The following is a 23,632-nucleotide window of genomic DNA, read 5'->3' as shown; positions in this document are numbered from 1 at the left end:
CTTGTAATCAAAAATCATATGAATCTTACGAATACAATAATAATGTATATAAATACATACACAGTGATTTCTGTAACAAATGAAGATAAAATTAAAAGGGCAACTGAGAGAAAAATATACCTATATATTACAAGAGTTTTAAAATGGTACCGAGACTTCAAGATCTAAGTTTAAATGATGTAAGAAGCAGTGACATTAACTTTCAGTCTACCTTTAAGGAAACAATTAAAAATACTTAAATTTTGCAATGAGAATGACAGTCATCATAGACCTGCCTTAAAAACTATTGGGCTGGTCTGTGCCAAGACTCTAGTCTAGTCTGTGCATAGACTCTAGTCTACGGACAATGACTTGGTACTTTTCTCTGATGTTTCAAAAGTTGCAAAAGGTTAAAACTTGTTAACAGAATTTGATCAGAACATCAGAGTTAAGGCTGAAAGAACATACAAAGTGACACAGTGGACCGAAGCTACCTGCAAAAAATTTGTGGAGTTTTTTAACTACTTCAGAAGACACAAGTGAAAGAAGTCCTTTCTGTTTCAATCAAAAGAGGTTGTAAGTTTTGTTAACGAGTGACTTGTATTTTTGCACCAAAGGACTCTTTTGTCTTCAGAGTCATAGCAGGTCTTGAGCCAGCCTGTGTGCTTGCAAATCTTTCCTCTAGCTAGAGGAAAGAAAGAGGACGATGCCAGAATGCACTCGCTAGCCCCAAACAAAGAATTCAGCACTGTCAAAGCATTAGTAATCCTCAGTTCATGCTGCTTTGTTTCTGTCAGTGGAGGATATAAAAGCATCTTTGGCTGTATGTTTTGATAACAGAAATGAGTACCTTGTCATGTTCTAAATCAGCAACTGAAAGACTTCTTAAGTGAACGTGACAGTATTTGAAATGTCCCATGCTGCCACACTTAAGATATGCCAATCACAATTAATAGCAACGGATTTGCTATTCCAAAACAAATAAAACCTGCAGAATTTTTCTGCTGAATGAAGAGCTGCTGAGTGAAAACAGAAGCAAAATTACAAGGATAGCCAGTTAGCCTGTCAATGGAAATTACTTTCATTTGTCTGTATTCACAAGTGTTAGTAAACAATAATGCTTCAGCTAATACAGTTTTTGTTATATTCAAATTGAATGTGAAATACAGGCTGACATTATAAATGGATCTCTTACTCTTTTGCGCTGGATTTCTGAGGTCTTCTGAGCCTTTACATTTAAATCACTCTGTAAGTTTCACATAATTTGGTATCAACCCTATTAAATACGTGTCATTTTTCCTTCTGGCAAATTAAGGACTGTCCTGCTTGTTGTTTGAAGGAGAGATGTATCTATAGCTTCCCCTCACTCAGTAGGAACCAAGTGAATATTTTATATTATTCCAGTAGATTCTAAAGAGTTGTGCTGAAAATCCACTTGGTAGGGTGATGAGATCTCTCTGTAAATAAATGCCTCTCACCTTACAAGTTTGGTGAATTCCTTTTTTTGAAGTCCCACAACAGTTTTGGTGCTCCCAGCTGCCATGTCCCACCAGCAGGTTTTACTGAGTTGACCCTGTTACCATGGGAAGTGGATACAGATCTCCTTGAGCGAATTCCTTTGGGGTTTTTTTTGTTTTGTTTTGGTTTTTTTCCCAGTGAATTCTGCTTTTTTGTCATCTTATTCCACTTCTTTTCATCTAATTTCCTCATCTTCATGCTTAATTCAAGGCTTCCCTTTAAGACCCCTTCAAGCTCTCATTTTCACTGACTGGTCAAAAAACGTTTTTCTCTGTAAGCTGCTGAGCAACTACTGAAGGGCTCCCTTGTGGGCTACTACTCTGGACCTATGACTTAGGAAACTTTGGGACACCAAGCAACACAGGCTTACTTGGATAGACATAAGGCAAACAATTCAGATAATAATTCATGAGACTGAAGTGTGTGATTAAATCAGCTTTGTCTCCTTTAAACCTTTACTGGGAAGTCTCCTATAAAGTTTTTAGGGACTAATGATGTTGGGAGTACAGCAGGGATGCTAAGGCTAATACCAAGCAATAAACCTATTTAAAATTACTCGTATTCATGCAGTAAAGAAACTAATTCACAAGTTTTAACCTATCCAGGCAGACAGATGTAATGAGTCTAGTTCTGTAACGGACCAACTGCTCTCTCACAGTTGGATTCCCTAAACAGTTATACTGGGAATATTCTGGACAGAAAGAAAAATTTATAAACCCACCCACATACATTCAAAAAACTTTTGTAGCTCTCAGCTGGCTCTGAAGTCTTTGGTTTTCTTTAAAAAAACCCCACAACAAACATGAAACAATCTCTTCAGCTTTCCTCAGCTGGCCATCACTGCTCAATGCAAATTATAATTTTAAAAGTAATGTCTCTAGATCAATGTGTTTAAAATCATACCTCTTGTGGAAATTCTTATCTTTGGCTTTTTTTCTTTTTTTGGATGGTGGTGTTAATTTAGCTTTTTTCCCTCCTAGGACTTTCATACTTGATTTTTGTGCATACCTTTAGCTTTTATGGATGTCATCTGATTCTAACAGAAAATAATGTAATTTCTGAATTACATGTTGCCAGTGTTACATAAATATGATATTTTTACCTACAGCATTCCATCCAAATTCATGTTAAAATATAAAAAACTGTCTGGGTGTTTTGCCATTTAGCACTGGTGACTAGTCTAAACTTGGCTTAAAAGCCAAATCCCAACATTTTCTGTCTGCCTGTGTAAGAAGATAGCACTCACATTAACTATGAATAATTTTCCAGCAGATGACGAGAAATACTTTTTCTTCTTCCCACCAGAGAAAAATCACCTTTCTCGAATTAGACAACTACAAATCAAAACAAGCTAGCAGGTAGTGCTCTAAACTTCGCATGGTTCCCACACTGCACGGCCAAATGCCTTAGAAACCCTATAGCACAAGTACTTTCAGTCCCTCATGAGCTGCGGGAGGTAGGCAGGGAAGAGGAAGGTCTCTGTAGCAATGGGGAGAATATACAGGTTTTCTCTTGGAGGCAGTGTCTCCCTCTGTCTCTTACCTTGTTGCACAAAGGATCCGTACACAAACCACATGGAGTTGTAGAGGGTTGTGGAGGTCATCGATCCCATCTGAAGACGCGGGGGATTGAGCCAGTTCAAGAGGTAGACGAGTAGCCCTACTAACAGCACAGTGCCAGCTATGCATGCCCACAGGGAGAGGTCAAACGGTGCCAAACAGGCAAACATGTCCACTGTCTTCTCCGCCTTTCGGAGCAGCACGCCCACTGAGTAGTCCATATAACGTGTTGTGAAGTCCACCACATTTTCTCTGTCGGGGGTGATGGTTAGGGCAGAGATCCCTATATCAGCTCTCTAAGGAAAGAGGAAGAGAGAACAACATGCATAAGTAGGAGCTACAGAAAAGATCTTTGTTCCTCTGTGATTTATGGCAGCTAAACTTATGGAGAAGCAGATGCCAAGGCCAACGTCTTAAGCATCATATATGTAAACACAGAAACGTGACTAAGGCTTGAACAGAATAGCTGTACCACGTGTCTTAGTTTCTGCAAGCAAACCTCACTTGGTAGACTTGGGCACATGAGCTCTCCATGTTGTTATTTTTCAAGGAATCAAAATACTCAAATACAGATAATAGCTGGAAGAAATCTACTTCTGGGCATTTTTCTCAGCCTGGCTTACTGAAGCCATCATTGCCATTGTGGCAGAAGGGAGACCTTGTGTAAAGCATTTCCAATCAGAGGAAATTAGTTGCCTGACAGAGCCACATGATATCCAACATTTTGATGACATGATGATCATGACAAAGGGCCACTGCACTGAGGGCACTTGAAATTTTGAAAAACATCAATTCCGGCTGCAGAGTCTGAAGTGCAGAAGAGCAGATATTCCATGCAGTTCCTTTACTATTAATTCCTCTATATCCTCCTGCTAAGCAATTGCTCTCTATGCCAAACTGTCCTGCAGCTATCTTGGACTTGCTTTTACATTTTTTGTAATTTAAAGAACCCATTTCAGATGAGAAGAGGATGAATAACATTGCTTGATCTAATCATTGTATTTCACAGCATGTCTGGGTATTAGGCCTCCAGAGACACCAGGCACAACCACAGCAGGTGCTATTTTACTTTTCACAGGTACAATTAAAACTGCAGTGAAAACAAGAAAGGGTATTTAAAGCAGACATATTAATACCATTTTAAAAAGTCCAAATACTGAACAAAAAGACTGTCAATTCTAGATATTTTAATATGAAAAAGAGTACTTACAATACTTTAAGTTGCTACTAATTTGATTTAATCCATTTCTGTTGTGCCTAAAGCAGTGTGTGGTCCTTTGGAAGGGGGTGAGGAGAGCACAAAGGCTTGAAAGTACTGTGTCAAATTTTATTAACTCTCTTGAATTTCTTTCTTCTTGCCCAAAGAAAGCATAGATTACTAGTTCCTTAGAAATGTGATGTGAAATATTAAGTGGGAAGGCATGGCAGCTGAAACTGATTAGAATCAAATTTGCAAATCATCTGGGCTCTTTTAATGCCATCTGCAAAACACTCTGCAGCTCATGGTACAAACATCCTTTTAATCACGCTGCATTTAAGACCAGTTTATATGATGTTACTTTAACTTTATATTAATTGTTCACTGGCTTGAGAAAGTTGCAAAAGATAGCTGGAGGCCCGATGATTTGGACAAAAAAGGGTTTGAAAATATTGATTTGCTTAAAAGCCATGAATTACAACATCAGCTTTAATTTGTGGGATAGATTCTCTAGTGTCTTAAGTGAAGCGGTGTTGATGTGCACAGCTGAAAGCATGGCTTTCTGAATTCACTTCATGCCCCTTCCCAACAATTTTTTGTGAGTGATGATGTAACTGCCCTTTCCCCATGGTCAGTAGCAAACTCAGTAAACCAAGTAAAAATTTCATCAGAATTGTCCATGGAAACATTCAGATCATCTGAGTCTCTATCCTCTGATTATAAAACTTCTGGTCAACAAGTGACTCAAGTGATTCACAGTATCAGCTAACAGTTAAGTCCTAGCTCCAGTGAGCAAGTTGCAAAGCAGTCATCATTTGAACTGTTTTCCACAATTGTGAATATAAATGCATTTTAAAAATAATTTACAAATGTAAAAGTCCAATGCTCTATACCATTGTCAAAACAGGAAAATATGGTTATATTTAAAGAACAGAGTTGTTTGGGTTTTTTTGGTGAATGCATATCAAAAAGTAAAATAGGAATTCAGGGTTAAAGGAGGACACACAAAAACAAAAAGTCCTAGATTTAGCCACTGCTGTTTAACTTCAGCTGTGTTATTAATTATCAGCACGTTACTAAAATACTTCCTTACTACACTAGATTATTGTGAGGTGATAATTCAAGTTGTATTTGTAAGGTATTTGAAGATTCTCCACTGAAAAGCAATGTATATAAGTTACTTTTACCAAATAATAGATTAACGTAGGACTGAATGACTAATATATTTTTTTTCTGTTTTTTTTTCGTCTTTTTTAAAAGAGAAACAAATTTCTTCATGAAATACACTGAAGGGCATTGCATGAAAAAGCACAGTATGTGGTATTTGTGAAAATACTTCTATTGTACATCTCCAAGGAGCAGTCTCTTCAAATTCCCCAGCATAATAGTTCCATTCTGGTTACCAGCCAGCTATGACAGAGGAACAACATTGCCCTAATGGAAATGTTGCATTGCCTTTGTCATACTGCAGCAGCAATCATGATATAATTATGTCCTGCAATTAAAGAGTGGTATTAAAGTAAAAAATAGAAAGGAGAGAGTTAAGTCGTGTCTTCTAAGTACTCCTATGTTTAGCTGTTTAAAAAAAAAAAAGTTACACTGAAATATGACAACTCATTTTCTTAACTTACTAAATTGAATTATAAACACCAGTTTACCAGAAACCTATGTTTAGCACAAAACCAAGCTTAAGCTTAACTTAATAGTTGATCTACTGACTGTGAGCATTCCTAATTAGGTACAGATTCTGTCAACTTGTATCAAAATTGGAAGATGAAAAAAATTAAATGCTTGTCATTAACATGTCAAATTGGATCAGAGAAGACATCAGTTTGAGGAAGTCAAGGTTCACTTAGTGCTTCTGAGATAGAAAGGCAAATGCATGCAATTATGTCAATATTTAGATGTAAAGCTGCCAATCTGAATTATAAACATGTAAAGCTCTCCACTAAGTTTTCACAGTGCCAGAATCAACCAACTATCAGCATCTTAGATGCCTGTTTAACACATTTCTGATGAAAGAAACTGTGACTCCTGAAAATGACTGACTGAAAAAAACAGCAGAGGGCATTATTTTTCTTTACGTAACTTGCTTACGAATTTGTATTCCTTAACAGCAGTTCTCCTGAGGTCATTGTAGAGCAATGTTACCAGAATCAGAAAGACCAAAAAAAATGACCAAATGGGTCTGATAGCTTTGTTACTAGTGTCACAGAATCAGCTCATCAGCAAAGCCTAGAAATCCCTGAAATGTCCTTATGCTATTGCTGAAGAAAGCACATCTCGTACATATGGAAAGCAATCTTATGATGATTCCTGTGGTACCTGATCAAGAACAGGGAAAATACATGAATCTACTTTAAACTGCTCTCATGAGACCTTTCATTTTATCCATTTTCAATGTTAAATCAAGTTTCAATAAATGCTGAAAGCAATAAATAACAGGCCCACGTGTTACGCAGTTATTAATATGGACATGAAAAAAATAATCGGAGAGATATTTTTTCTCACGTTAACACACATACATCCAAATAATTCTCCTTTTACTCAGCTATTATTTTTTCTTCTTACTTCATCCTCTCTGTATGCTTTCTTCCTTCCTATGCTACTCACCTTAGGAAGATGCATTAGAAAAAAAGCCTCAAAACAGGCTTCTACATGGCTTGCAGTTTCCCATAGAAATGTTTAGGCATGTATTTAGTTTTTCTTCTCTGATGGATCTAAGTGGAATTGGGCAGTTTTCCCTAAGTTATTTGCTTCCTGATGGCTCCTCACTGGAAAAAAATCCTAGCAATCAAGGTAGCATGTTGAAATGTGGGAAATAATGGTTGATGGATGTGAATATCACCAGGAAGCCCAGAGCCATGCTGGAAAGCCTACTGTCCTCTCCCAGAAGTGGCATTAGCCACTTCTCTTGCCTGTCAAACAAGCTCATCCCTCTGGTAATGTGGACTTGAGGGCAACTAAAGGAAGTGCTGTGAAAAGACAGAGACAACTAACAGCAAGAGAAAGCACTGCTCCCCTGAGATGGTTTTAGCCTTTCCATAGAAATCTGCTGCTCTCTGAACTAACCCTGTTTGTGAGTTGAAGGTCTGAGGGATGCACTGAAAGTCCCAGTCATTTGACAGGAGAGGGGCAAGAGCACCACGTGCTTCTCTCAAAGAGTATTTATCCTCTATAGACGTTCTGGTTCAGATGCTCAGCAAACAGAAAGCTTTCCGTAGTATGGTTACATTCAGTCTATTTTGACAGGAGAAGGTGTATGGAGCAAGGATGTATCTAATATAGGTCTTGACAATCAAAGAAGGGGAGGCTTGAATCAGTTTCCAAATTCAAATTAACGACCAGTTGCTTTGATCTGCTGATTCCAGCTCCTATTTTAGCAGCCAACAGGGACCTTGTCTTCGAAGCTGGAACAGAGTGAACTTGGCATAATGTCATTTCCACGAGGTCAGCTGTGGACCTAGGGCATGTACTTGGCACCACAGGGCTTCTGCCCTGCATTGCAGCTCAAGCAGTGCTGCTGCAAGCAAGGGCAGCCTGGGACTTCTCTCCCTGATACCAGGACCTGTATCAGAGCCTGCTGCATGCTGAATCAGGTTAACGAAAACTGCATATATTGATCTTTAACATAGAAATGATGTGCTTGCTACAGCAACTGCTATTTCATATGGCACATCTGTAGTGGCCACAGACATCCTTCTCAATGAGATGCACTGAAAAAGAGATGACAGCTCTTTTCCATTACCTTTGAGTGGGACTTGTCTTTTGCAGAAATACATTGTTCCCAACTCATTTCTGGCTCACGCACTAAAAGGCAAAGAGCACTCTCTCTGTTTCTGGATTTCATCCATGTGTTGGCCAGACTATCATGTAAGACTTGGTTGGGAAAACAAGGAAACACTCTGTTTTAAACAGGTTAGATCTTTAATTTAAAACTATTCTCTGCTCCTTTGCTTCCCCTTACAAAGTTGCCAAGCAGATAGATATCTGAGTTCTGGGAGCAGAACTCAGTTCACAGTAAATAAGAAAGCAGCCTTTCAAGAATAGCTTGCACTTGCTAAGGGGTAGATATACACTGGCTGTTTGCCCAGAGGTTCTCTTTTGACTTAAGAGGGACAGAGGATAGGAGAGAAGGACACAGTGAACCTTTACTGTTAATATAAGATGTAAGGAAGATAAAATATTACGTTTTTTTTTTTTTTTTTAAAAAAACCATGTTTTTTGAATTCCAAATTCAGCTCCATTATCTCTTCATACTTTCTAACCGTACAGGAAGATTTTATAGTCATTAAGACTCATTTACAGCAAAACTGTAGCAGACTGGTAAATCTGTTCCACTCATGACATCTGTTTACAGATCTAGGTGGTTACTACCTTAAGCATGTTATTAGAGTTACATGAGTCTCTGCCTACAAAGGGGACAAGAATGCCACACGCATTTTTCAGGGAAACATTTGATTCCAGTTTTGTGTTCTGCCTTATGAATCATTCATTTCAAATAAATAAAAACTGTTTCAGGCCCACTTCCATCTCCAGAGCCATCTAGGACTAAGACCCCTCCAGTTTTTGTTATACAGTTGCCTGCTGAGTCCTTTGCTGAGTACTGTTGAGAGTAGGATATAGTATAACATCAGATTTAAGGAGCAGAAAAAAAAGGTAAAAATAAATCAATAGGCCATTGTGGTGTTATGTCTCACAATTAGACAATGGATTTTTAGTTGTTAAAGTTTAAAATATGGAGGAAAATACACTTTCCTAAAGGGCTCCAGCTTACCATCTATGATCACAGCATTCCACTTTCCAGCTTCGTAAGGGCAGGGAGATGGGCAGAAGAAGTTTATTACTACAGTGTAGAGGTATGAAACGTGTCACAGGTGTGACATGTGTGGTTGTTTTCCATTCCAATAGGCTTTCTACTGCTCAGGAAATTTTTTTCCCATGGGGATCGTTTTTTCTTTTTTTTAAAATTTTTTCTCCTTTTTTCGCCTTTACTGCAAGACATTTTCCAGCATTTTTCTAAATTTTAGCTGAAGTATTTAATGATTAGGTCCTATATCTGACCATGTTGCTCCTTAACCTTTGTTGTGATTATCAATTAAATTCCACCTGCAGATTTGGAAAAGCACTTCCATAAACAACCAGTAAGTTATTTATATGAATATCTACTGCAGTTATTTAAGGAAAAACAACACATGTGGGTCTCTATAGCTGTAAAAGCTGCCTCTACAGGTTAACTAAGAGCAAATAATATATATATATGTTCATGGCACAAATGAGACATCAGCAGAATAGAGTCTGCATAGCCCTTTCTCTCTCAGTGGGAGAAACTGCAAGCAGATAAGATGTGAAGAGTGGAAAAAAAAGAAAAATATGGCACATTTATTTGGTTTAATTTATTTATGATACAATATTGAACCTTTATGTAAAATTAAGTAGACTAAATGGTTTATTAATTACCAAATAGAGAATATATTGCTCTTGATTCATACATCTACATAATTTAAGTGTTATTATCTATCGATAAAATATTTTCTGTTGATTATATACTTCATGTATTCATCACATCAACATTTTACTTATGTAATGTACTACTAATTATTGCAACACCAATGTTTCCTCTTTCGAACAGCCTCTTCAACTCATTTGTGTCAGGTCTTGCCAAATTAAGTAGGATGCTGTGCATCTCATTATTTGACTGTATTCAGATTTCATACTGCTGTACTTTGGTTGGAAAAAAAGAGATTTCCCTGCTTCTTAAATAGTTACCAGCAAGCACCATTTCCAGCTTTTTCTTTACTGCCCAATGCACCTGGGCATAATATCAAATTATGGCGACATACGATGAACAACATGCTATCAATGACTCATTAAAAAAGGTTACTGGCTGATGCAAACATAATATACCATGTATTATTTAGTTTTATCAGATGACCTTTATTAAGTTATTAATAACCTTACCTTAAATACCAGTTCTCCTATCAGTCCATTCCACGACCCATCATCCTGAGGACTCCCATACTTGTGATCTGGTGCAACATAAATTTCATATTTAAAGCCAAGGTAAGTGGCCAAGGCTTCCAACACGTCTATTGAGAAGCCCTGATACTTCTTCGGTTTTCCCAGAACATTTTCAGACACCATAACAAAGGGCTCTTCCTAAACAGAAAATAAAGGAGGCAACTCTTATTAAAGCAATTTCATGCAATATTTGGGTGCTGATTTTTTTAAATGTAAAGGAGGAACTATTTAAACACTTTATACAAAACCTTCCCACAACACATTTTAGCAGTGCCTCTTACATTCTGTGAAAAGCTACTTTGTTACATATTTACCTCAATAGAGAAATTTTATTCTCTATTATGTATTTCAGAAGTATATCTTCTGTTGTAATATTACAACTGAAATGCTTTTCAGTAATGCCTTCTGTCTGCACTTATGCTTGGCAGGGCAGACATACACTCATATGTCTGTTCATAAATACCGAGCATTCTACAGCACTGCCAGTTTCCACTGGCTGGGCAAACACTGTATCTGACAACTGGAACTACTAATTCATGCTGTAAAGAATGAAAAACATGGCAAAATAGGCCATACCGCAGAAACGTGCGTTTCTCTTGTCCTTCTACTTATTCTGAATCTGAATATAAGATGGTTGATTTTAAATAGTTCTATCCAAAGAGCATCCATTTGATTAGTTTAAGGAGAATCAATTACGGGACTTAAGGATACAAATAGATACTGAAAGTTGGAATTGGTTGGCAAGATTTCAAAACAATATGCTTTTCTTTTCCTTTTCCCCAAGAGCTGTAACTGTTTCCTCTATTTTCTGATTAATATTTCTAATAACATTTTCAGAAAGAAATTATTTTTTGGCTAACTTCAGTTTCTTTTTTCCCCTCTCTGTTATTCTTCTTGCTATTTAATTTCTAGACATTTTTCTTCACATCTTTTTAAAATGTAACACATTATTCTGATATATTGCACATTATTCAGATCATATTTCTGAGCACAAAAAATATATCTGCCATAGATGTTCATTTTCTCTGAGAACACCTGTCCGATCCACCTAAGTAGAGCAAAACGATCAAATCCCCCCAAAAGAGATGAGAACACTGTACAGTTTTTTTGTTTGGTTTTTTTTAATTAAAATATGCTACATTTCTTCCTTTTAATTCTTTACATGGTATTGTAATTTAGTATGAGTTTATCAGAAACATGTATTCTGAGGTACAAAAAGTTAGGTCTGGCTCATCATGGTTTGGCCCTGATAAGCACATGAAACCACTTCCTGACCACATCCTCCCAGTCTGCATAACCCACAAGCATACAGAAGAAAACAGAATTGATCTTCTGTAGTATCTGTGGCCCAAACTTTCTCCAGAGGCATTTTTGTTGGTGTTTAAATAATTATTTTTTTTTATCATTCTACTACTCAACTCCTTCAATGACTTTAAAGCCAAAGTACTTTTCATAAATTTTTCAACGATACTTCACTAAATACTTTTAGTTTGTTACTACGTCATTCTATATGAACAGGTATCACTGAATTGCAGGCAGGATGTTCCTGGAATAAGAAAGCATCATTTGTAAATGCTTGAGTTAACATTCATGAGGATTTCCACATGCTGAGGATGCTGCCAAAGAAGAAAGGATGCAACCAGACTGCACTGTCAAGATGTTCTTTTCTGACTGTAGGAAATCCAGAAAAAAACCCCAACCCCCCAAAACAAAACTAACCCCCAAACCAACCAAACAAAAAAAAAATACCAGGAAAAAAAAAAAGCTGAAGGGTTGACTGTCTTATTATTTCCCAGTTATGAGATGGAATTTCTTTCTTCCAAATTATCCAAGATCAGCCAAATGGAATAAAAACAGAAGACAGCAAGTGCAAGTGAATTTTTAAAGTAGTTTTCCAGTGCCTGGGTTCCAAGAACACTGAAGGAATTGAGATGAAGTTGATGAAAGCTTCTCCTAAATGAAAACACAGAGTGAATTCAGCTTCTCTGATCACTTGGATGAGAGATTCCCTACATACAGACTCAAAACTACTGGAAAAAAATGTTTCCACAAAAAATAAATATTGTAATTTATCAATCTAAACACACTATGAATGAAATTCTAAAGATTTGTGTGTACAAAGGGTGTTTTAGAAGTTGATAATTTTCATTTTAGAAAGGATTTATTCTTATCACTTCTAAGTTATTAGAAAATAGTTGCTCATAAACTGAATTTTATTCAGTTAGTTAAAAAGCAATTGCTAATTGTACTGATTTAAAGCACCGTTTAAAATGCAGTTTTTCACGACTGATTTCAATCTTTTATTAATCTATGTAATATTGTTTGCTGTTGAGGGATTTACCAAAAAAACCAGTGTCTGGTATGCTATATACTTAATGAAATATAAAGTCAAATATCTTTATGCAAAGCAACTAACACTTCCCAATTTCTGTTGGAGCCTCGAGCAGCAAAATGTTTAATCATATTCCAAACAAAACAAAAGAAATCTATTGCTGTGGCATTTTTTGGTAATAGTTTACATTTCTCAGAAGGCATTGAAAGAGGACAAAAATATTTGTCTTGACTTTTTTTCCCCCATAAATGCTGCAGGCTGAAATTATGTCAGTTGTCCTTCTGTACACTGCGAGGGTGTTATGGGAGCTCCTGTGGAAAGACATATACAGCCCTACAATATTGATGTGTCCTGGTTTAACCAGGATAGGGTTAAGTTTCCCCAGCAGTGGGGGGGAGCTCTAGCCGGGTTATGCACTCGTGGTTTTGTACATCGTGCTTCAAACTGGTGTATTTGGTAGCTATTTTGCTCTGTTCACTGCTATCACTATTACTGTTATTGTTATTGTTGTTGTTGGTTGTGTTGCTATTGCATTGTTGTATTAAACCTTTCCTTATTTCAGTCTTGGGGCTTTGTATTTCACTCCCTTTGTGGGGGAGGGACAGCGGCCGCGTGGTCTCAGACCCCGGCAGGGGCTAAACCACCACATGATGTTAAAATGATTGTCTACATCCTTGAGAAAGAAGATCTTGTAGAAGGAAAATACACAAACCAAGCCAATACATTTCTTACCTACTGAACAGAAAAATAATGAGAACAACAAATAAGCTCATAGAAACTAGGTGTCAAAAAGTGACAAGCTAACTGATGAGTTTCGAGGTGGCAAAATTCACTTGAATGATGAAGCTTCCATTCAACTCCAATAAATTCAAGAAAATCCTGATGCACTTTCTCTCCAAAGCAAGTGGTAATTCAGACTATAAAAGCAGGTCTTTCTCAGAGAAGCCATACAATTGCCATCCTTGAAGATACTCAAAACTCACCTGGTCACAGTCCTGAACAACCTGCTCTAACATTAACCCTGCTTCATACAGATGCCATGCAAGATCCCTTCAAACCTAAATTGTTCCAGGATGCAGTGAAGTGATCAAAGGAAGGCCAGCATTCCTGCTTCTCCTTTCTTCCACTTTTGGAGACACCTCTCCAGGGGGACTGATGAGCCTCTGTGGTGCAAGAGCAGACTTCACAGACTGTAAAGTCAGGGAAGTCTGGAAAAGCAAAGAAGTCACAACATAGATGACTGAGGAGGGGGAAAAAATGGAAATGAATGGATTGCTCCCCCTTAACTTCTTGGTTTGACAAGATGGATGATCTGTCTCACTGGGCCTCAAAGCCATCATATATATTTAGGGGATGGCTTTGCATCCAACCTCTATGGAGATCCTTTAAGAGAGGAGCTACTTTCCTTCTACTTTACCCCCAGTGTGCCTCCTTGTCAACTGAATGCAGCACTACTAAGCCCATGATAAGGGCTCCTTTTCAAAATAGCTCCACAGTTATCACTGGTTTCTTCTTGGGATCTAAGCTGTGCTGTCCTGATGCAGAGGTAGATGGGTGTAAGACTTGATGTGGATCAAAGGATTTTACACAGTGTTGTGGGTTAACCCTGGTAGACAGCTAAGTACCACACAACCAATACTACCTGAAGCAAAATGAAAGTCAGCAGCAAACAGGTAAAATTTATATTGGGTGAAGCTGTGCATATTGCTTTTTACAGTTATAAGAAGACTAAGTCTGGTTCCAGAAACAATTACCCCCTGAGCAAGAGAAGCTGCAAAATGCTAGCAGACTAGTCTTCTTGGGAAGGCTAAAGGCAGACCCAAGATTAAGGCAAAATGGCATAAAAAAAGGAAAGTGTTGGGAAAGATGGCATGATAGTACATTGGAGAAGCAGCTCACAAAAACTCTTGTCTCCATTACAGAATCACAGAATCATCTAGGTTGGAAAGGACCTTGAAGATCATCTAGTCCAACCTTTAAATTTACCATTCCTTTACCTATTACCACTAGGTTTATAAAAGTTTTTAAGGAAGAAGCTACACATTAACACTGACATAGGTTAACAACATACTACATATTAAGACTGATATAATTTAACATCTTCCTCCCACCAGAGGAACTAGCTACCTTCTCATGCAATAGCTCTGCTGATGCTTGGTTCCTTTATTAAAGTAATTCTACTACTCAACCACCACAAATCTACTCAATTTTTGTAAGGTGAGTTGATCTAATTGCCAGGGGTACAGACAAATGCCAGTCAGGACAAGCACTGGAGTAAGACTGTACAAGCAGAAGTGATGGAATTACCAAGAATGTGCCCTTTATGGTAGCAGGAAATGGTTAAGCAGCTCAGACATCTTACCCAAATCTATTTTCAGATGTTCAACACAATATTATTTAAGCACATTTCATAAATTAGGATTTATCATTGAAATACTTGGTTGAATAAGAAGAGTTATCATCACCATTTTCCATATGCAAAACAGAAATGCATGGATTTCATGACTTATACAGCTGAGAAGTGAATCCAAGTGTGCTGGGTCAGGGACAAATGCCTTAACCATAGACTGTTTTCCCTCTATCTTATTTTAATGCATTAAAACATTCGTACTTACATATATATCTGTGTTCATGAGTGTAAGTGCAGGAAAAACAGTAGTAGAAAGCAAGCATTAGATGAGAAGAAAGGAATGTGGGATCCAAACATGAGATGTTGTTGAGGTTTGAACTCAGCCGGCAGCCAGTTGACACGTGGCTGGCCGTTCACCTCCCCCCTCCCCAGTGAAATAGGGGAGGGACAAAAAAGAAGAAAATTTGTAGGTTGAATAAAAAGAAAGACTTTACTAAATATAACAAGAGAACAACAGTAACAATAGTGAGTCCAAAAAGAAATGGGTAAAATGCAGCAGTGGCTTACAGAGCGCAGTGACCACCCCCCACAGCAACACATGACCGGACTGGAAATCCAAAAATGGCACGTGCCAGAGAGAGGCCGTGCCCACCTGTATACCCTGGGCACGACATCGCATGGTATGAAATACTTCAATGACTGATCCTGACCGGCCCTCTAGCTGTGCTCCCTCTCAACCCAGGGAAAGTTAACTCTATCCTGGTCGAAACCAGAACAGATGTATAGACCCAGGGAGAGAAAAGGCTTACTCTTGAGAGGACTGCTTGCCAGGGTAAAACTGCAAGTGGACAACAGAGATTGTAAGGTGCCCTAGTCCAGGGAGAACTGACAGCAGGGCAGTGTAGGCAGAGAAAGGAATGTCATAGATCCAAATCCCAGCCCTCAACCCCTGCCCTCAATTTTACACAGTGGGAAGTAAGGGGTAGAGAATTTATTTTGCTTTTTTTAAAACATATCAGTGGAAATCAGAGGTTGATAGTATAGATCTTGGAGCAGTCTAGATTCAAGATTAGTAGACAGAAATGCTGCACTATTATTTTTTCCATCAAGATAAAGGGTTAACAGTTCTGCCCGTCCAGGACTTAGGTTCTGGTGCATGTAAAAACGAAGTAACACAAGGTTTTGTAAGTGCTTCAAGAATCTAAGATTAAAAGTACAAAATATAGTTTTTATTTACCCTGACGAAATTCTCAGACATGTACCAATAATTTGGATGTAATAGTTGGTCTGAAGCAATCTTTTTACATCCTTTACTAGATCACCTAATAAAGTTAAATATAAGAAAGAGGAGAAAAGCTTTTGGGCAGAGGAGACTTTCACGTTTGAAAACAGAAGCAGCAATATTCAGGATAAACAGCAGAAAGGAACTACTCTGAGTTTAACTTGGTTATGTCAATTAATTAGACAATGAAAGAGAAACATTCATTTGTAACTGTTCTACAGAGGTGAGTGATAAAGTCAAGCAATAAATTCATGCTGTAGAGGAGGCAGAGAGGGAGAGCAAGAGAACAATTGCTTGTGAAGCATTCAGGGACAACTTTCATGTAGGGAAAAAGTATATCCCTAAACCCAGAGCCTCTATTTGGGATGATTTTTAGCAGGCAATAAAAGAGTGATGTTAAATTCCAAACATTGATAGTCATCTTTTAGTTCTTCAGTGAAAATCAGGTTTTGGACATTCTAGTATAAAGTCTCTCTTTTTCGACAAATTACAGAAAACTCTCCTGAAAGAACAGAAAAAGCACCATTCAAATCTTTAACATAGCACTCTAAATATGTGAGAGGAGAAAAAGTTGCATTCATTGGCCTGTTTACAACAACGTGGTGGTCTCAGCCCAGATGTTAATGATTTTACGTGCACACCACATCATCAGGAGATCTTTGAATGGGCAACAAGGCAGGTTTTATCAGTAATTACAAGGGTGGATTCTGTGGCTTTGAGACTTATTTCAGGATAATAACTATATGGAGCCATGATACACTCCTCTGCTGCACTCGTTTATGAAAGACTTATGCTTGGTCTAAAGATAAAAATGCTAAAAAAAATGCTAGGACATACTTTAAAAATGGAAAACAAAAGCAAACCAGAACGCTTGGGATTATTCTCCTGGTCAGATGAATCCTTTTTTCCCCTTAGCTTGGGCAGAAAAACTTCCTAGACAGGAGGCTATATAGAAATTAATTGAACAAAAAGTTATAGTCTTGTGAGATCATAGAAACTGATCACTGCTGGGATTTACAACACATATTGGGGCTTGACTCTAAAACTGCAGATGGATGGCCTTACGTGCTTCTACTATGTTTGGAAGAGAATTTTTTAAATTAGGTAATTATATGGGTGCTTAGAATTCATAAAGCATATGAAAATGACCTCTGTGTCTACTCATCAGAAATTTCTGAACACACTGGAATATAATACTTTAATATTGACACTCTGTATTCATTAAATGAGACTCTCTATTCATTAAATCTTCCATTCTTCTCTACTGAAAGTAGAAAAAGAGAGGAAAAACAGACACAAGAAATGAAGCTCAATTGTGGGCAAGACTGTCAATCTGTGCTCGGCACTGAGTCTAGAAACAGTGGACAGGCACATTAAATGACTCACATAGCCCAAGCAGAGCCTTGGCAATCACATGAAGCAAATATTCACTGTGACATTTTAAAAACCCTATCACCTGCAAATGCTAAGAAACTGCTCCCAAAACTGAAATTCACTCTCATTACTGGACCTTTCAACTCCCTTCCAATGGCTGCTGGATGACCAAGCACAGCCATTATAACCGACAAGAAGCACTAAGTCTCATAAACCATAACCAAAACATTTCCAAGCACAGGATGCTATTGTCTTGTTGTTAGGCATAATTACTTTTTTCTTGACTCATAAAATAATTAACCCCCCACTTTTAAATGTTAGCCATTTTGCATTTCTTTTCCCAAAAGATTTCAGTGAAATATGCAGCCCCAAATACTTAATTTCCTCAAGTGCTTTATTGACCACTGTTTTGGGGATTTTGTTTGGCTAGGAACAGCACAGCAGCTTGTTATTTTTAATTGAACAGCTATGTACATTACTTCATGGTAGAATCAATGACCAACATTTAATTGAAACATTTCATTTTCTCATTACAGAAATTCTCCCACTAAAAACAGTTACAAAAGTTGCTGCAAAACATAACACAATCCCCACCCCTTAATAATACTAAAACAAAGATGAAGGTTTCAAACCTACAAAATCTTGGGTAATTAAGGTATTATACTCATTCAGTATTCTACTGTGCCAACGGGCTGCATAACAGCATTGGCACTGAAAACCACTCTTCTCAGATCCCATGCTTTTCAAACAGACTGATTAGAAAGTCAGTTGTACTACCAGAAAAGTTGTCTTGCCTGCAGCAAGAAGCTAGTTCATGTCCCAGAAGCTGAATACAATATTAAAGGAAGGGGACTTTACATTTGGCCTTTGTTTACCGCTGTCCTTATGCATGTGCTTAGTCTTGTGCTTTTTTTTAACGGTAGTTTTATTGTCATCTTCAACAAGACATGAGTTTGTGCTTTCAGTTACAGTACTTTAACAAATATTTTTTCTCCTGAATGAAATGGTGTTTTCTGGATTTATTATGCTATGTAGTTTAGTGTTATTTAGAAGAAACAAAAAATATTAGTCCCCCTCCCCAATACATCCCATTGCTCTGCAATGGAACTAAGGCTTCTTTCAAAGTGATCTGTGGCAATGGTCTATTAGAATGCAGCCAAGCTTTGTGTATTGATTTTAATTCACAATAAGTTAATGCACCTAATAGCTCTTTCTGAACCATTATAGTTATATGATAGGAATATGGATTGAGATCAGAATCAATTGGAGTGTTTTAGAGTATGTCTAAACAGCACAATGCTAGCTTTAATGTAGCTAGCTCAGATACTGGAATTAGCAAAAGTATAGTATGGATACATTAACCTGCTGGGAGCTGCATTATACTTTTTCCAGCAGCCATGCAAGAGCTCCTATTCATAACGAATTCACATAATATTTCATGACATCGCACTGTCATGCAGTTCACCTCCTTTTCTATCTTGCATAGTATGGAAGGATAATTTTGAACGGAGTAAGAACTTCTTTCTGTTTAAAAGTCAAATTTCCTGTGTGCTCTGTGAACTATATGAATTGCTCTGGAATGCAAATGTGCCCACAGAGCAGATGGGTAAGGGTCAGTGAGAAGATAAAGCTAAGAAGTCTTGCTAGGTAGCCCTTGACATACAGATGAGGTAGGTTGGTCCTACGAGGTTTTGCATTGCACCTACCTTGCTGTCAAACTGTGGCCCCAGCCAGGTCCCAAAACATTTGAATTCCTTGATATTCGCCTCATCTAGTATATAGCACTTGCTACTTCAGAAAAATGGATTGGAAACATTAATTGAAAACAAAGGGGGCTGGGTTTCCCAGAAGGCTCTGAGATTAAAGCTTGTAAAACAAATGGTCACAGTAGGCATGTGCAGTGTGAATAACTGTAAGGTTTATGACCTACATGTTTTAACATAAGCCAGGTAGCTCAAAGGAACATAAAGCAGCTATTAAACGTAACCTGTGACCAGTCATCAGCAATTTCAATTTGGCCCTTGTACAGGCATGGTGGGAGTAAGAGGAACACAAATCTATGGGACCAGACGGGATACACCCGAGGGTGCTGAAGGAACTGGCTGGGGTGCTCGCCAAGCCACTTTCCATCACTTACCAGCAGTCCTGGCTGACCGGGGAGGTCCCGACAGATTGGAAATTGGCCAATGTGACGCCCATCTATAAGAAGGGTGGGAAGGATGATCTGGGAAATTACAGACCTGTCAGCTTGACTTCGGTGCCCAGGAAGCTGATGGAGCAGCTCATCCTGAGTACCATCATATAACACATACAGGACAACCAGATGATCAGGCCCAGGCAGCATGGGTTTATGAAAGGCAGGTCCTGCCTGACAAACCTGATCTCCTTCTACGACAGGGCCACCTGCTTAGTGGATGAGGGAAAGGCTGTGGATGTTGTCTACCTTGACTTTAGTAAGGCCTTTGACATCATTTCCCACAGAGTTCTCCTGGTGAAACTGGCTGCTCGTGGCTTGGATGGGCACACGCTTTGCTGGGTAAAAAACTGGCTGGATGGCCAGGCCCAAAGAGTTGTGGTGAATGGAGTTAAATCCAGTTGGTGGCCAGTCATGAGTGGTGTCCCCCAGGGCTCGGTTTTGGGGCCACTCCTGTTTAACATCTTTATTGATGATCTAGACGAGGGGATCGCGTGCACCCTCAGTAAGTTTGCAGATGACACCCAGTTGGGTGGGAGTGTTGATCTGCTCGAGGGTAGGGAGGCTCTGCAGAGAGATCTGGACAGGCTGGAGTGATGGGCTAAGGCCAACTGTATGAATTTCAATAAGGCCAAATGCCGGGTGCTGCACTTCGGCCACAACAACCCCCAGCAGCGCTACAGGCTTGGGGAGGAGTGGCTGGAGAGCTGCCAGTCAGAGAGGGACCTGGGGGTGTTGATTGACAGCCGGCTGAACATGAGCCAGCAGTGTGCCCAGGTGGCCAAGAAGGCCAATGGTATCCTGGCTTGTATCAGAAATAGCGTGGCCATCAGGGACAGGGAAGTGATCTTACCCCTGTACTCGGCACTGGTGAGGCCGCACCTCGATTCCTGTGTTCAGTTTTGGGCCCCTCACTACAAAAAGGACATTGAATTACTCGAGCGTGTCCAAAGAAGGGCAACGAAGCTGGTGCAGGGTCTGGAGCACATGTCGTACGAGGAGCGGCTGAGGGAACTGGGGTTGTTTAGTCTGGAGAAGAGGAGGCTGAGGGGAGACCTCATCGCCCTCTACAACTACCTGAAAGGAGGTTGCACAGAGCTGGGCATGAGTCTCTTTATCCAAGTAACAAGCGATAGGACAAGAGGGAATGGCCTCAAGTTGCGCCAGGGAAGGTTTAGACTGGATATTAGGAAGCATTTCTTTACAGAACGGGTTGTTAGGCGTTGGAATGGGCTGCCCAGGGAGGTGGTGGAGTCCCCATCCCTGGAGGTGTTTAAGAGTCGGGTTGACATAGCGCTGAGGGATCTGGTGTAGTTGGGAACTGTCAGTGTTAGGTTAATGGTTGGACTAGATGATCTTCAAGGTCTTTTCCAACCTAGATGATTCTGTGATTCTGTGAATGGAAAGACAGGCTCTGCCTCTATCAGGGGATATTAGCTTCTGTTTTTACAATAAGAATTTTAATAATTAATATTTTGAGGAAATCTCATCACTTCAGAAAAAATCAAAGTATTTTTGAAAAGAAACAGAAATACATATGCCAATGTTTGCAGACAAAGGAAAATGGATTGGTAGGATTAGGGAGAGAGTACACCAAGCCTAAATCTCTGGCAAAGCAAGGAATACCTAATTAAGGCAGATGATGACCTGATGGCTTTTTGTGTGCCAACTACAGTTCTCACTTTTCAACATTGATCAATTGCAAGAGAACAGCCAAAACGGCTCCTGTTCCCATTTTCTGCTTAGTAAAGTAACCCTAAAACCAGGGCTGGCAACCCTTAGAAAATAAGCAGGGCAGATGGCTGAGGGTAGGAGGCACTTCAGAACCTTATTTTCTTCCATCTTTGTTTATGGGTCATCACTCTTAGTCCCCAAGAAAGAAATGCACAAATTCCACTTCTCTCTGCTTCATTGTTTTAATACTGCCACTTTCTCTGCAATGATAAAACAAACTTTTTAGTAGGGCCTGTTGCGATAGGACAAGAGGTAATGGTTTTAAACTAAAAGGGTGTAGATTCAGACTAGATATAAGGAAGAAATTGCTTACAGTGAGGATGCTGAAACACTGGAGCAGGTTGCCCAGAGAGGTGGTAGATGTCCCATCCCTGGAAACATTCAAGGCCAGGCTAGACAAGTCTCTGAGCAATCTGATCTAGTTGAAGATGTCCCTGCTCACTGCAGGGGGGCTGGACTAGACAACCTTTAAAGGTGCCTTCTAACCTAAACTATTCTATGATTCTACAATTCTATGCTATGTTAAAGATTCAATTTTTTCATTAAGCACCGAAGTATATTAAATAAATTGATGTGCATGTAATGGTGGCATGTTGTCTGCATATATGGAGAGGAAGAGTAATGTTGAAATATGGCCAATATAATGGCAGAGATAAGGAGGTCTGGAATGGATTAGCATCCCAGCTGACTAGCACAGTGTAGAAAGTTTGAGTTTAATTCAGTTTATGGCACTAATACATATTCTGGAAGTCTGTGCCTGTGCAGTAAGCTAGGACACATAGAGTCAGTGTTAGAAGGCACCAGAGCTTAAAGAGCAACTTTTATATGCTAACAGCTCCTGAAATGCTGAATGGGAGTGCAAGCTAGAAAAATAGTAGGTGCTATTTGTTATGCAGGGTAAGTAAGGAAAAAGGGTGAAGAGGGAGAAAGACACATACCAAGTCTTTTCTTGAATGTTCATAATAATTCTAAGTGCCACATAATGCAATTATTACAAACTTTCAGCCTTAAAGTTTCTGTATGATTGAGAAGCATAAGCTAAAAACTAGGGAACTTCAGGAAAAAACTCTCACTGTGGAACTAGTATTTCCCAGCACTATGTCCTTGCTTTCTAACAATACCTGTCTCAACTAAGTATAGAGGTCTTTCCTTATTTTCAGAAATTAAAGTCTCTATGTGAAGAGCATGAAATAACAAAATCAGGCTTAGAACTGAAATAAAAGTGTCTGTTTTTTACAATTAAATTGTTTCTAACCAGTACCTTCATAAGATGAAATCTTTACTTAAGAAGCAGTATAAAATGCATTATATAGAGTCTGGGGATAACAACGCTCTTGCATTTCCTGCATACTATGTATTTAAAAATACCTAAATGACGAATAATTCTGACTAGAGTTTCTGAGCAGAGTTAGGTCAATACAAACTGTTTCCACAAACACCTCTCCTTAGTTTGTAATTCTCTATATGTGTTACTATCTTTTATTCCAGTAATACCACCTATTTTCTCTTATTTGCCTAGGAATATATGTGGTTTCATGGAAATGCAAGGTAGAAAGAATCTCTAAAACCTTCTGTCCTTTCTCTGACTCAGGATAAAAATACCCAGACTGAGAAAGACAAACATGAACCTACTCTTCCTGGACAGACCTTTGACAAAGCAGAATCCAGAGTCTTCTTACAACTGAATGCCTAAGTATTCTTAGCATTAGAAAGTCTAATAGGAGCTCTGAGAGCTACACTTACACTGTGATTGAAAACGTTTGGTGTAACTATTAATAGTTTGCTTATCCTTAAAATCACTGAGAAAACCTTTGACCAACCAAAGAGCAATAAGTTCCATTTTTAATTTTAAAGATATGATAATAAGTTTTTTAGGAGAGTAAAAACTGATTCATATTGTCAGCATACATCCTAAGCCATTTAAAAAATACTCCTTACATTGGGAATGAGCAAAGTAGTATTAAAACCTGTAAAAGTGAATAATTATTTTTTTAATGTCAAAATTTCAGTTTCAATAAATGCTTGTCCAGAATCATGACCAGAAATCTGAATTCAAGTTTCCAAATTGGAAAATCTGTCCCATGAAAAGAT

The 23,632-nt window shown here is 38.6% G+C and overlaps 1 protein-coding gene across 2 annotated transcripts in view; it reads right to left on the bottom strand.

The window, feature by feature from the left end:
- The window catches only part of GRID2 (glutamate ionotropic receptor delta type subunit 2), a 756,499-nt gene that overhangs the window by 133,629 nt on the left and 599,238 nt on the right, over positions 1 to 23,632 (bottom strand). The window contains exons 10-11 of one of the 2 annotated variants that reach the window (XM_074866754.1): positions 10,216 to 10,413; positions 3,040 to 3,352 (exon numbers count right to left, since the gene is read on the bottom strand). In XM_074866754.1, the coding sequence (XP_074722855.1) occupies positions 3,040 to 3,352; positions 10,216 to 10,413 (511 nt within the window). The remainder of the gene's footprint in view (positions 1 to 3,039; positions 3,353 to 10,215; positions 10,414 to 23,632) is intronic. The other variant, XM_074866755.1, reaches the window with a different exon arrangement.

The sequence above is a fragment of the Strix uralensis genome, chromosome 4 (assembly GCF_047716275.1).
Source record: "Strix uralensis isolate ZFMK-TIS-50842 chromosome 4, bStrUra1, whole genome shotgun sequence".
NCBI lineage: Eukaryota > Metazoa > Chordata > Aves > Strigiformes > Strigidae > Strix > Strix uralensis.
This window is presented reverse-complemented; position numbering and strand designations above follow the sequence as displayed.